The sequence below is a fragment of the Xenopus laevis genome, chromosome 5S, assembly GCF_017654675.1.
Source record: "Xenopus laevis strain J_2021 chromosome 5S, Xenopus_laevis_v10.1, whole genome shotgun sequence".
Lineage (NCBI taxonomy): Eukaryota > Metazoa > Chordata > Amphibia > Anura > Pipidae > Xenopus > Xenopus laevis.
This window is the reverse complement of record NC_054380.1, coordinates 53,294,434-53,310,100: the sequence shown is the minus strand read 5'-3', so window position 1 is coordinate 53,310,100 and position 15,667 is coordinate 53,294,434. Positions and strand designations below refer to the sequence as shown.

The window sequence follows — 15,667 nt, the reverse complement described above, 5'->3', positions numbered from 1 at the left end:
TTCTCCCTGAGTCTGCACATGATTTCTATGTTCACCCAAATTAGAGGAGAAAATCAAGATATCGTCAAGATAGACCACTACGAATATCCCCAGCAGGTCCCGAAAGATGTCGTTGACAAATTCTTTGGAACACGGTGGGTGCGTTACAGAGACCAAAGGGCATTACAAGATATTCGTAGTGGCCGTCCCTGGTGTTAAATGCAGTTTTCCACTCATCCCCCTCCCTAATACGTATGAGATTATAGGCGCCCCTAAGATCTATCTTAGAATAGATCTTAGCACCCTTAACCAGGTCAAAGAATTCAGAAATTAACGGGAGGGGATAGCGTTTTTTATGGTGATCTTATTGAGACCCCTATAATCTATACAGGGGCGTAGACCACCACCTTTCTTTCCAACAAAGAAAAAGCCCACCCCCCGCAGGGGAACTAGAAGGCCTAATGAACCCTCTTTCAAGGTTGTTCTTAATATACTCTCATTGCCTGGGCCTCCAGCAAGGAAAGAGGGTATCTTCTACCCCGAGGGGGAATAGACCCAGGAATTAGATCTATAGAGCAATCATACTGCCTGTGAGGAGGTAGGGTTTCTGCAGCTTTCTGAGAAAACACGTCAGCAAATTCAGCATATGCTGCAGGTAAACCTTCTAAAGAAGTGGTTGCCACCACCTGAGGAATACATGAACCACCACACTTAAGACCCCATTGCAGAATCTTCCCCGATACCCAGTCAATATGAGGATTATGGGTCTGAAGCCAAGGTAACCCCAAAATAAGAGGAGAAGACGCACCCTCAATGATAAAAAGGGCTAACCTCTCACTGTGATGATTATCAGAGCACATGGAAAGGGACACAGATTTTTTAGTTACCAGGCCTGACCCTAAGGGTTTCATATCAACTGCCAAAATTCTCATAGGAGGAATTAGGGGGATTAAGGGAATACCAAATTTTGCTGCAAAGGTGGCATCCAGAAAATTTCCCTCCGCCCCTGAATCCAAAAAAGCGGACACCCTGACAGAACCCGTAGGCCAGGTGAGTTTAACAGGTATCAAAATCCTAGAGGTAGACTGGGGAGAGGAAACTTCTGCACCCAAATGGAGCTCCCCTTCTCCATTTAGGCTTGGAAGTTTCCCGGCCTCTTAGGACATAAATTCAGGAAATGACCCTTTTCCCCACAGTAAATGCAAAGACCAAGGGAGCGCCTGCGGGCTTTTTCCTCAGGGGTTAGATGGGATATACCCAATTGCATGGGTTCCTCCTGAGGTTGAACCATGGAAGGGTTAGGGGACTTAACATTGGACACCATATTAGAAAAGTTCTACTTAACATTGGTAAACCCAGAATGCATAGGAGAACCCCTTTCACCCCTTCTTTCCCTCTGCCTCCTATCTACCTGGATGGCAAGTGACATGAGATCATCCAGGTTGGAAGGTAAAGGGTAATTTACCAAGCTATCTTTGACAGAATCAGACAGCCCAATACGGAACTGGCTACGAAGCGCCATGTCGTTCCACCCAGTCTCCACTGCCCACCGGCGGAACTCGGTGCAATACACCTCCGCATCCCGTTTCCCCTGGCGCAATTTACGAATCGCAGAGTAGGCAGAAGATGCACGATCCGGGTCATCATAAAGTACAGCCATGGTTTTAAAAAATGAATCAAGGGAAAAACGGGCAGGATCTGAGAGGGGTAATCTGAGAGCCCAAACTTGGGGATCACCCTGTAATAGAGTTATTACGAACCTCGTTATCAGACAGGCAAGGGTCAAACCAGGGAGTCAATCAGAGGGTTAATCAGAGGCGGTAGTCAGTAATCAGGCAAGGGTCAGAATCCAGAAGTCAGAATAGTCAAATAGCCAGGCAGGGGTCAAAAACAGGAATCAAACAGGTTCAGAATATAGCACAAAGCTCAGAAGCACCAGGAACAAAATCCTATCACGGGCAATGAGAAAAATCCAAACTGTGCCTTTAATACTTTTAAATTTCGCGCCACTGCGCGCTGACGTCACACGCCAGCGCGCATGCGCACATAAATCAGGAAGAGACGCGCCGCGCGCGCCCTAACTATTCCCCATTTGCGGCCCAGAGGAGCAACGTGGCGGGCGTCCCCGCCGAGGGGGCTGCAGGCGTCCCTGCAGACCCCCTCCCACTAGACCACCAGGTAAGGTTGTTACAAATATGTTTTCAATATAGTTAGTTAGCCAAAAATGTAATCTGTACAGGATGGAGTGACTGAATGTCCAACATAGCAGCCAGAACACTACTTCCTGCTCTTTTGGTTTCTGGTTACCAGGCAGTAACCAATCCGTGACCTGAGGGGGGTACACATGGGTCATAACAGTTTGCTTTTAAATCTGACCTGCATGCTAAGGTTAAATTGCATACTGAACAGTTATGTCCCATGTGGCCCCCCTAAAGTTGCTGACTAACTCAGAATTAGAGAGAGTAGTTGTGCTCTGTTCTGTTAGACATCTGGCCACTCCGGCATTTATACATTTTTGGCTAACTATATTGGAAACATTTTTGATTTTGCACAGCCTATTTACCTAGTTTTTATTTTTACACTGAACTGTTTCTTTAAAGTGTTGCTTAACAATACTTTATTCACTTTTACAAGACTTCAAATTCCAGCATACTTCATCATGCTACAGAGGACTAAATAATTCTCGAACCTGCATTTCCACAACAGAGTTGAATGCAACTTTTGTCCAGCTCTCCGAATGAAAAAGTACTCGTCAATGATATATACACCTCATCTGTGAAAATATTGCTATATTTTCTTTGTGCCATTAACTAGAATTTTTTTCAATTTTTTTACACCAAAGAAAAAATCAGTAGGTCCACCCTCATTAGGGTGTATTACAGTGTAATATCATGATGCCAATATTTGCACCATTATCTCTGTATGTTAGATAACAGCACTGTAAAGAAGGATTCTCACTGGTAGATTGTCTTGCATCTATATGTTTTGGTCATATACTAAAAATAAATTTAAACACCACTTAAAATGCTAAGATGCTTAATTTGTTTTCCTATATTCGATAAAGGGGGTTATTGTAATAAGAATTACAGACGTTTTAGCAAACTATCAGAGACTGTTATGAGAGATTGTACTTACACATGAAAGCAAAGTTAAAGTGTTCAAGGATCCAGGCCTGGCCTTAATTTTCAATTTCTCAAATGTCTTTGGGGTAATTTACAGACACTGGGTACATTTGCAACAGTGTAGTAATCAAGAGCAAGCAATCAGCAACTAGCTTTGATCACTCTCACCTGGAATGGTATTAGTGAGGCCAAGATCACACTCATTTCCAAACAAGATAGAGCAGCATAACAAATGGACCAATTTTGTTGCTTTATGATGATCACAAATCATACCCAAATTGATAAGATACAATTGGTTACCTGTGGGATCTGTGTCTGAAGTTCTCATACCCAAACAAGGCCAGCCAACACAACAAATTAATCAATCATGCAACTTAACAATTGTACAATAAAATTACAAAGAACAGACTTTGGCAAATCATATCTAAATTGACAGTATACAATAGGCTTCCTATGGCATTTGTGACCCAAAGGTCACCAACTGTTTACCCATTTCATTCCCAACTTTCAAATAACACCAGTTAATGAAAAAATAAAACCAGGACACCACTCTGGTGAAAAATAAAACAGTGCTTTCTTAAGCTATAATATACACTTTACTAAAGAACCTGCTAGCATGGTAACAAAACAAAACATAAACATTAAACATAACTTAGAATAACTTTTCGGGGGTTATTTACTAAAACCCGAATTTATGTCATATTTTATTTAAAAAAACCACAACCAAACTCCCATGGGCAATTTTAGCTTATTTATTAATAAAATTTTTTGATTTAATAGAATCACGCACAAACTCAATAAAATCGAGAAAAAACACGAATTGCTCTAATTTTTGGGGCTTTTTCCTGAACCGAAGAACCAATATGGAGCAGGCACTCAACTGAACTGCTCAAATTTTTCTGGCTTTTTTTCCTGAATAGCACAATTTTTTTTTAGCTTTTCCCTGAAAACCCCGAAAAGGTTGAATTTTTGGCCGAAAACCCTTGAAGGCCCAATAACTTCAATTTGAGATAGGTGCCTCTCCCATTGCCTTATACAAGACCTCAACAGTTCTGAGATAGCAGATTTTCAGATTCTGGATTTTTGCAGAATTGGGTATAATACCTGTAAATCTTGAAAAATTCAAGTTTTCTTTTCCTCTAAAAATTCTAGTGCAAAAACTCAAATTATTCTGGTTTTTAACATTCGGACTGTAATAAATAACATTTTAGGCCAGGTTTCTCCACAGAATCCACTTAATCTCAAACTAGGTCAGGCATGTCCAAAGTCAGGTCAGGGGGCCAATTGCGGCCTGTTTCCAAATTTCCACTGGCCATCAGCCTCCATCATGAAATTAATAATAATGTGGCCCCCCCCCCAGCACAGTGCAATCAGGAATTACGTAGCCGTAGCAGTAATATTTGGGCACATGATTAGTGAAATTATCTGCCACTTGGTCTATACTGCTGCCTGTGTGCTGAAGGTGTTGCAATAGACATGTACCGCTCTCGCATACTGCTTTAGGGTTGAAGGTGCAATATGATAATTTTTTTTTTTTTTTATATATATATATTTGGGTAAATATTTTATGCTTGTTGATAGAGAGGAAGCCCTTATTTTATTTTATAAAATTTCTGTTTTTCTTTGATGAATTTTGTTATTGTCCTATTTGTTTTGTTAACAATGAATTGCTACATGATATTTCTTTTTATTATGTAATTGACAATTGTTATGCTAAGCTATTGCTTTGCTGCTCTTTGTTCTTTCTGTTTTTAAATATGCTAATAAAAATAATTGAAAAGGAAGAAGGTGCAATAGACGTACTGATGTGCCAGTAGAGTAAACTAAAGAAGTATGTGAGAGCGGTGCATCACTACGTGACAGTACTTGTCTATTGCCAACACCTTCAGCACACAGGCGGCAGTATAGACCAAGTGGCAGATCATTTCACTAATCATGTGCCCAAATATTACAGCTACGCGTTTTCTTGTTTAATTGAGGCTCGGAGAATAAGTCCAAACAGACTCCACTTTTCCACTTCCTAAACGCTGTGTACGCGTCCACCTCCAGGAGTGAATTATCCTGATCGCAAGCTAACTACCTTGGAATGGATGTCAGGCTGAATGGTCGGCCCCCACACATTTTCACATCACCAAATCTGGCCCTCGTTGCAAAAACTTTGGACACCCCTGAGCTAGGTTATTGAAAGAACCAAAACCATCCTTCAATAACCATAACATCACTGACAACCAAAAATGTATTCAGTTTTGTGTGGGGGCTGATGCTTGCTACTATTTTGTTCAAAAGGTTAAGCCTGCATGAAAGACTAGGTCACATGTCCTTGATTTACACTATAACTGTAGTACAGAGAAAAGGCAGGTTTTCTGTGTCTACCAGATACCCGTTTTAAATCAACCTAGAAACCTGTCTATCAAAGATAAAGTGTTCAAAAATGTTGAAAGAAATTTTGTTAGGGTCTCCTATTTATCCTAAAGGCTTTATGCAGCCTTCAAACACTGCTGCTGTAAGCACAACTACATATTTTTGAAATAGAATAAAATTCACAATGATGATACTTTGTTTATAGTGTTCCTTCTAAATCCACCAAATCCAAACATCACCTACTACAATACAAAAACAATATGCAAACTTGACCAAAAAAGAGAGACACAACAGTCTACCCTATAACCAAAATCTTCTCTTCAGTTTTCTCAGGCCAAAACCAGCACACTTAGGGGCATATTTATTATGCTGTGTAAAACTAAATTTGCAGAAAAAACGGTGTAAAAAGCTGTGTAAAGTAAATGTTGCATTTGATTAAGGTGTATGTAATTTTAAGCCATGTGAACACAAGATTTGTCAACATTATCTTACATTGCTTCCGGAGGAAGTAAAAAAAAAAGCCTTTTATTACACGGCAAAGCCTGGTTATGTGTGGTGTATTATCCTGCTGTTTTTAACACAGTATAATAAATATGCCGCTTAATGTAAATAAATAACAAAACCTGCTATCCAGAGCAACCAACTGACAAGGGGTCGTTTGCAAACTGATTTCAGACCAGCATGTTTTAATCACCAGCTGAAACTGAGTTACCTCACATTCCATCCGCAGTAATGCACCAAGTAAAGGACCTCGCCACCTTCAACATCAGAATCTTTAACACTAGCTTCATATAATTTTTGATTTTTCCCTCGTCCATACCGCACTTGGACTTTCGTGCCCGATGGGTAGCTTTCAAACTCTTCTCCCTCTGCGATGTCTTCATTCTCAATCTCCGTGTTCTGGTTCTTGTCTAATTCTTCTTCTATCTCGATTTCAGCTCTTAAAAATAAATAGAAATATTGCATACATATAGTTGTATGCAAAAAATCAACTACATAAAATATAAAGTCTATAGTTCCTGAAACATTTTTAACAACTTTTCAATTGATCTTCATTTTTATACATTTTGAAATATTTGCCTTCCTTATATGCATCTTTCCAGTTTTCAAATGACGATCACTATACCCACAATCATAAAACATGTGCTTTGTGAGGCTACTATTTCCTTGTTTTTATTAATTTTCTATTACTTTCTTTTTTAACTCAATTCTTATTGATTTTTACAGGTTTTAAGTCAACATTGGTGTACATAGACACTTCTGATCGTTACGAGAAAGGTACAGTCATTTACATCAATTTTTTGGTTCTATTCAAGCTCTCTTCTATTCGTATATCAGTCTCTCATTAACATCACTGGATGGTTGCTAGGGTAAATTGAACCCTAGTGACAAGATAACTGCTAAAATTCCAAACTGGAGAGCATCTGAAAAAAAACGAAACTAAAAATCCATTAAAAGAAGAAGCAAATAACATTGTTGCTTAAAAGCTGACAAACCCTCCATTTCATTCTAACTTTTATTTAACTGTCCTTTAAACATTAAAATGATAAAAGTACTGAAGCTATCTTCACCTGATGAATGGATGAGTAAAAAAGAGCAAAGTCATTTTAAGATATTTCAAATAAGCCATTATGCAACATATGGCTTTGTGTATAAAAGAGACTTCAGGGTGAGTTTCTCATGTTAAATGTCCACTGTGTAAATGCAAAATGACTGTGCAGCACTAGTCCTATTCTGAACGCTGACATACCGGTTGCTGTGCTAGCTCTGTATAAAAGAGGCTTTACGGAATTAGCTTCCCCTATACTACTGGGCTAGTTATTTTGATAGCAGTACCCACTTGGATAGTAGCAGAATAAAGTTTAAAAATCAACCTTTAAAACAAGGACCTGGCCCTTATTTTCTTCCAGCAAGAAGAAAATACTTTAGTGTTTACCAATTATTTGTCCCTGATATTAGGTACTCTGGGGGCCCTATGGTGCCCCTGTGCCTATAAAACGCTCGACAATATGCTGCTATATATGTTTAGGTTACAGGAATTCACCACATTCCATTTCAACAAGATCATTTACGATAAACTGTCCATATTGCAAGACCATTTTTGAACATTTTGTACTCTTTCACTTAAAGGGCCTTTCCTGGGGGAATCTTTTAGTTTACCCAGGAAAACAATATATGTTTTTTTCAGGACAACCCGAGCTTTAATAATATGCTAGACTTTTGGTGTAATTCTACTTCTATAAAAAATATCATGTTTCACATAGTACCTTTACATATATCAGAAACAATTTATTTTATGAACGATTTGGAAAGGTCTATGTCTCCTGAATGTGCCAACTCCACTAACAGTAGGTTTACCCTAGAAAACTACCCAGAAAGAACACATTCTAGAGAATCAAAAATGTGTAAACATATCTATGCACTCCAAACTACCAAGTTGTAATTTTATCTAGAAATTGGGGAATTTTTTGAAAAATTACATCAAAGCTTCCAATCTACAACATCATATTTCCCACACATGAATGCCAGGAGTCCACTGAACAGTTTGATGCCTAATATGTTTAGGTTTACCACAGCATGTGGCATATAGGGGCCCCAACATGTAGACACCCTATTCAGTTCTGTAATTCCAGATACTGCAAAATCAACACAATTACATCATTTTGGGGGGACGGGACACAAAGGTAGAAAAAAGTATGTTCATCCCAGAAAACCATATATTTTCGGACATTTCCAAAAATCCCATCAAAACTTTCACCCTGCAGCACCTTATTTCCCCATATACTATTAGATATCAAGATAAATCACCCCATATGCAATATGAAAGCCTGGGGACTGCTGAACAGTTTGATGTCCAATATGTATAGGTTTATCTAAGCACGTGGCATATAGGGACCCCAAAAGCAAGACAACATTTATCTCACCCAATTTCTTACATACAATTGCAAATCACCCTAAATATTGACGCCAAGGGTCTACTGAACAGATTGATGCCCAATATGCATAGATATACCAAAGCAGCTGGCATGTGTAGACCCTAAATAAAAAAAAGTGCATTCGAATTTTCTCTGCTGCCAATTCACCTTCTGTGAACGAAGACCAGTGACTGCGTATTATGTGCCAAAAGACCCTCCTAACAGTACAAAGACTGGCCAAAACCATATATTTTTGTAAACTACATATTCTGACTACTGGTAATCCAAAATAGGCAATTATGTCTTTCTATTCCAAACTACCATTAACTGATCCGACAGTGTGGTTAATGGTCAGAATGGTGAATAGTCACTCTGTGAAATCTACCATTTTTAGGGGAAAAACAAGAAGTAAAATGAAAATCTAAAAAAAATATGTGTATACTTATGTGTGTATAGGAGCATGTGAGTATGTGAGTGTGTGTGTGTGTGTGTGTGTGTGTGTGTGTGTGTGTGTGTGTGTGTGTGTGTGTGTGTGTGTGTGTGTGTGTGTGTGTGTGTGTGTGTGTGTGTGTGTGTGTGTGTGTGTGTATATATACATATATATACATGCAACACTACAAAAAAAAAAGCCTGAACAGAAAAAGAATAAAGTTAACTTAGTAAAATGAATGTGTATGTGTGTATGTGCACATGAATGTATGTGTGTGTGTGTATATAAGTCACTAAAGGCCACTTACCGTTCTGAAGTCCAGGAGGGTCCTTGGAAGCCATTGGGGGTCCTCAAGCAGAGTCCACTCAGCAGGAAGTCACAGGCTGGCAGGAACAGGCAGAGGATACACAGCAGAGGAGCAGACACAGTCTGCATAATTAAAGGCGGGTACAGCGACAATTGCGTTGCAGGACCCATGTGACCTCCCCCTGCTCGTTGCCTAGGGGGTTGGGAGAGCACCAGAGCCCTCTGCTAATGAGAGGCTCCCAGAGAGGAGCCCTTTACAACCAAGAACATAGGTACTACGTGCTTGGCAGTTGGGGCTTTTCCCTGCAAGAACGTAGTACCTACTTTCTTGGCAGGTAAAGTGTTAAACGTATGCGTTCACAAGCAAATTAGACCATTAAATACAGTTAAAAAACTTACTCTGTGTTTTCTTTTTTGTCAGTAATTATCATCTCTTCAATTTCCCCTGGTATGGTCTCTTGCTTTACTGCAATATGATCTTCAACTTCTTTCACTTTGCTTTCATTACACAATGGAATTCCTATAACTCCTTTCTCCTAAAACACAAAAAAATGTTAAGTGATTGTGCTATATAATGGGAACAGTGCTATTATTATTATATATTATATTATTATAAGACTAAGACATAATAAGACATAATGAAAAAAAATTTTCAGAAAAAACTTCTGAATCAACTTCGCATTTTTTCCAATAATTACACATAATTAATACATAATACATAATTGAAGCTGTATACTCTCTGCAGCTGACCCTTGAAACATTCACAGAAGCCATATCATTAAAGGGGAACTGTCACATGGGATCTGTTGCATCATCATCATCATCATCATTTATTTATATAGCGCTGTCAAGATACGCAGTGCTTTACACAAAGATCATGACTACAATTGTTTCTGCTCAGAATAGCAATTACTAATAGTATCAAATACAACAGCAAAAATTGCTTGTGAGACATTAACTTCTCATTCCTTTAGTCTAGGACAGGGCTGTCCAACTGGTGACCCGCAGCCCTCCTTCTGTGGCCCCCCACATGAAAGTCTGCCTACTATGTCACTACAGAGATTAACTGGACCCTCCATTGTTTAAACCTCAAATTCAGACTGTAATCTCCTGCATTGTTCATACTTGTAACACCTCTATTGTTCACACCCTAAAACCCTATACTGTTCACACCTGAGTCACACACTGAAACTGCCCACATTGTTCACACTCATACAAACTGCTGAAGGGGCTCCAGCACTGTGTCACTGTATGTAGTACATCTTAAAGTGGTCCTGATAGGTTTCCCTGTCTTCTGTTCTGTCTTCTGCTCTTTTCTACCTTCCCTATGTTTCCTGTGAATGCCATACTCTTCCTGCTCTATGCTCTGTGTGTGACATACTCGTCCTGCCCTATGCTCCCTGTGTGTGCCATTCTCTGCTTGCCCTATGCTCCTTGAGTGGTGTGTACCATGCTCTGCTTGCTCTATGCTCCCTGTGTGTGGCATACTCTGCCTGCCCTATGTCCCCTGTGTGTGTCCTACTCTGCTCAACCTATGCTCCCTGTGTGTGCCATACTCTGCCTGTGTGTGCCCTGCTCTGCCTGTGGAACATAAGCCTGGTTTGTTCTGTGGGTTTGTTAGCATTTAAAAATTATTGTTAGGGGCCCCTAAGGTGTTTAACCAAGTGCTGGGGGGGGAAGGATGCTGTGTTATCCACAGGGGAGGAGGAGGCATATAGATTAAACGGTAAGTATTAATATGACTTAACTTTTTTCACATATGAGTGATAAGTGATATCCCTGCAGTGAGCACCATTAATGAAGACATGGTCTTGTGGTAACATGGGTGTGGTTTAAAGTGGGTGTGGTTTGAAAACAGGGAGTAGTCAACACTGGCTTCCATTCTCGGCCCTCCACCACGAAGACCTGAAAAATTACGGCCCTCAGTACCACAGAAGTTGGACAGCACTGGTCTAGGATATTTACTTCTATCATTTATTCATACACATAAAGCATCGGGAGCAGTGAGGCATAAACTTTCAAGAATACTTCCAGCTAGCTCCTTTGGATTTGCAACAAGGACTTTCACAGTGTTCAGGTGACTTACATTTTTACATCCTGGAGAAGAATCTATGTACTGTACTTACTATGTACTGTATTTACTGTATATGGCTGAAATGACAATAAAATCCACTTGACTTGACTCATTGCATTAGAGATTATTTTGTTTCAGAAAAAGTGTTATCACATATTATGAAGTCTACAACATACGTATGTTCCTTCCTAGAGAACCACTTATTAAATTTAGGCCTTTCTTCCTGTTTTTGTTTGTGGATGTAATTCTCCCCCCAAATAAGTACTTTTCAAAGACTTACTGTAGAACGGTTAACTTCATTTATGTTCACTTCTTTATTAAGGGTTTCATGTTTTGCATCCAATTCAACAGTTTCCACCTGTGATTCAAATTCCTGCTTTACAGAAACTTTATTTTCATGAACACACTCTTTACAGAAGTTCTGTGAAATCTTTATAGGCAGTTCCATGTGAAAAGAAATGCTAGCTGAAGTGCAGTATTCTTCGAAGCTATACAAATACCTGAAAAAAATAATTTGATAATGTAGGAAAATATGTATGTAATATCACATACAGTATAAAGAATGTCTTGAGAGGTTATGTAATAAATGACTGTTTGTTCATGTGCAATAACCTACAGCAAATAGCGCTTACAGGTACCTGTTTATAGCACTGGTTGTTTGTTGCTATGGGTTACTGCACCAAGGAAAACCTAGTGCCCCTTATTACTTGGAGGCTGGTCCTTAAAATGTGTTTTGTATATCTGAAAAAGAATGGTGTAGGATAACTTAAATTTTCACGAGCTTAAGTGATGCTTTTTTTAAAGTACGAAATAATTTTTAGCTGTTCACCAGTAAGTTGTCATATGGCTAATGTCAGACTGTCATTTTCTGTGCTAGCATATATACCAGTAGAGCAAAGCCGATCTGCTGACTTCCCTGCCTCATACAGTATTTGCTTGTTAATGAACACATAAAATGAAAATTGTTGTTTAAACACAAAATTATGCATTTTCCTGTTGCCTGTATTCACCAACAGGCTGATCCCATGACAGTCAGTGAATGTAGAAGTTAGCTGGTCTGCTCAGCTGGTGTATATACATAAGCAAAGAAAACCATGAAATTTGTTAAACTTGGGAAAAAAAGATTTTAGAGGTGCTAATGCTGAAGATTGTATGTCCCCAAGTTATATGCAGTGATGTTTTGTGGAAGTAAAACACTGCATGCATATATGCATTATTATCTAAGTAACTTTAACAAACATACTATTTATACATTATACACACACTACAAATATGGTACATAGGGCTTCCCCAAAAATAAAGAAGCCATTTTTCTAAAATATTATGAAGCCTTAAGTGCTAACTTGAAAACTGCTTTCAAAAAGGCATAAGAAATATTCAGAGTGAGCTACAACTTTAGGCAGTAGGCATACAATATGACTCACAAACACAGACATACTTCCTGTAAGCGCACTTGACATTATATCCAGCTGCTGAATTAAGAACTGGAATTCCGAGATCTTGGTAAACTTGCTTCCAAATTGAGCCACTGTCAATCTTGCATTACAAGGGGAAAAAAGGTGTACTTTAATATTTTTGTAGTATAAGAACAGCTTATACTTTATCCTTTAATTACTGGAATATAATTAAGTTTTATATGACACTAAGAAATAGCAATAAGATTTTAAAGGACATTGTACTGAACCCAAGCAGAAGACTTTCTGATTTGCCTTGGGGGGGGGGGGATTTCTTCTTGACTCAAAGATGGCAATCAGACAAGTCCCTGCATCAGCTTTGGCTAAAAGCTAATATCGGTAGCCTTGTTTTTTTTCACTTCAAGTCATTCAACTTCTTCTTAAATCATTCTAAAGCATATTCCACAACTCTCATAGTAAAAAAACTTTTTTTAAATGTTATAATGGAACGTACTCTCTTCTAATCTGAAAAGGTGCCCTTACATCTGCAGGAAGGACCTACTGATTATTTATTGTAGGGCTCACTTATACATAGTTATCATATATATGTAAAATGTTGAAATGACTCCTGCTCTGAAACATTATGCAAAAGATCAGTAATGACAACTATATTTGGCAGCAAAGTAGTGTCCCAATGCAATACATTTCTCTATAATCTGCACCTTGGTAATAACCCAAGGCATTGAATCAAATTTTTCCTTTTATTGTTCTTCTGACAATGAATTATAGCTACTTGACAAGATAAATCCAAATTGCTATTCATTTTATGAATATAAGGATAATAAACTATGAGATTATTTGGAAACTAGAAATCTTAGCTAAATGTGGGGTGATAAACCTTCTGAAATCACATAACCAACTGCATTTTCCATCTGTTACATGATACAAATGCTACCCATAGGCAAGCAGAGTTGCTTGCCCATGGGTAGTGCACATTTCTCATGAGCAACAATCCACCATGTCTGACATTACCCTCAAGGTCATTGCAGATGTAATATTGAAAACAACTATGACTAATTGCTTTCTTTCTCAAAAAACAAATCCAGCTGTTTTTTTATACCAGGAAATCAAGTTACAGCTATTTTATTTCTAAAACCAACAGAAATTGGTGTTTGGCAACCTCAGCTTTCACAAAGAGGAGGTCAAAATGTTTTATGTGCCACTGTAATGTTTTCAATAAACAAATATAAAAACAATTAAGCAAAGCTAATATCGACATATATCAGTAGTTTTCACGGCAGTAATATTTTGCAAAAGGTTAACTTTTATCAAGAAAAAATAGTATTTCTTTAATACTTACATTATTAAATCCTCCCAATTTATGGACAAGTCGGAACAATTTAAAAAGATTTAAATTTCTGTATCCCAGCACAGGTCTCTTGTTAATCGAAGTTCCTAGATAAATGATAAACAAATCTCTACAAAATGATTATTGCACATTATTTAAAGTGACTAAACATTTTAAGAGAAAAATATATTTTAAACAAAAGTTACAGGTGATTAAATCCCTATGCAGTCTGCCTATGCAGGCCTGTCAGAACAATCAAAGCCTGATCTGGTCCTTACCCAATGAAATGTTTAGCCCTATCCAAAAAATATCTGCTTGAACTCTAGTCAGTTATTGGTCAGACAGGTCATTCTTTTGGCCTTATACACAGTAATCTGCTGATTTGGGTTGGACTGGCTTAGTCATTAGCTTATTGGCCTATGCATAAAGCTATATGTGTTCAACACCAGCCTGCTGCAAATGAGCAAATGAACTATCAGTTTTAAAATCCTGCAAGGAGAGTTAGCACAACCCTCTCAGAAGGGGTCTCCACAGGCCAATTATGATCAAAATTACAGAGCTGCTCATTTGATGGACTACCAAATGAGTGATCTTTATATGTATGACCAGTTTCAGGGTCTGCTATCCTCACCCTGTTACCATTGAAGAGGAAATGGGCAAATTGGGCAGAAGATAATGGGAGATAATGAGGTCAGTGGCAGCTAAAATGTCCGGTTACCACACCCAGAAACGGAACTAGAGGGGGACGGACCCTGGCGCAGGACGCGCAGCCGGGCCCCCCTCCGTAAACCCAGAACTGGCCGGGATATGCACGGCGCGCGAACTGCCGGGGAGCCCTGGCCTGCTCGCACCCCCTGCTCCCCCGGTAGTTCCGCCCCTGAGCACATCGTATAATATTAAAAGAAAAGCATTTTGAGTAACATAGTAACATAGTAAGTAAAGTTGAAAAAAGACACATGTCCATCGAGTTCAACCTTTTTTTTTTTTTTTTTTTTTTTTTTTTATTAACTACCTATCTGCCAGTTGATCCAGAGGAAGGCAAAAAACCCATCTGAAGCCTCTCCAATTTGCCTTAGAGGGGGAAAAATTCCTTCCTGACTCCAAAATGGCAATCGGACTAGTCCCTGGATCAACTTGGACTATGAGCTATTTCCTATAACCCTGTATTCCCTTACTTGCTAAAAAGCCATCCAACCCCTTCTTAAAGCTATCTAATGTATCAGCCTGTACAACTGATTCAGGGAGAGAATTCCACATCTTCACAGCTCTCACTGTAAAAAACCCCTTCCGAATATTTAGGCGGAACCTCTTTTCTTCTAATCGGAATGGGTGACCTCGTGTCAGCTGGAAAGACCTACTGGTAAATAAAGCATTAGAGAGATTGTTATATGATCCCCTTATATATTTATACATAGTCATCATATCACCCCTTAAGCGCCTCTTCTCCAGTGTGAACATCCCCAATTTGGCCAGTCTTTCCTTATAGCTAAGATTTTCAATACCTTTTACCAGCTTCGTTGCCCTTCTCTGTACCCTCTCTAATACAATAATGTCCTGTTTGAGTGATGGAGACCAAAACTGTACGGCATATTCTAGATGGGGCCTTACAAGTGCTCTATACAGTGGAAGAATGACCCCCACCTCCCTTGACTCTATGCCACTTTTAATACAGCTCAAGACCTTATTTGCCCTTGATGCTGCTGACTGGCATTGCTTGCTACAGCCAAGTTTATCATCT

At 38.9% G+C, this 15,667-nt stretch overlaps 1 protein-coding gene across 8 annotated transcripts in view; it reads right to left on the bottom strand.

Annotated features, from left to right (window-relative positions):
- The window catches only part of arid4b.S (AT-rich interaction domain 4B S homeolog), a 215,084-nt gene that overhangs the window by 41,814 nt on the left and 157,603 nt on the right, over window positions 1-15,667 (bottom strand). For 6 of the 8 annotated variants that reach the window (XM_041564562.1, XM_041564558.1, XM_041564560.1 and 3 more), the window contains 5 exons: window positions 13,942-14,036; window positions 12,626-12,723; window positions 11,468-11,687; window positions 9,513-9,649; window positions 6,175-6,402 (listed from right to left, as the gene is read on the bottom strand). In XM_041564562.1, coding sequence (XP_041420496.1) covers window positions 6,175-6,402; window positions 9,513-9,649; window positions 11,468-11,687; window positions 12,626-12,723; window positions 13,942-14,036 — 778 coding nt within the window. The remainder of the gene's footprint in view (window positions 1-6,174; window positions 6,403-9,512; window positions 9,650-11,467; window positions 11,688-12,625; window positions 12,724-13,941; window positions 14,037-15,667) is intronic. The other 2 variants (XM_041564559.1, XM_041564561.1) reach the window with 2 other exon arrangements.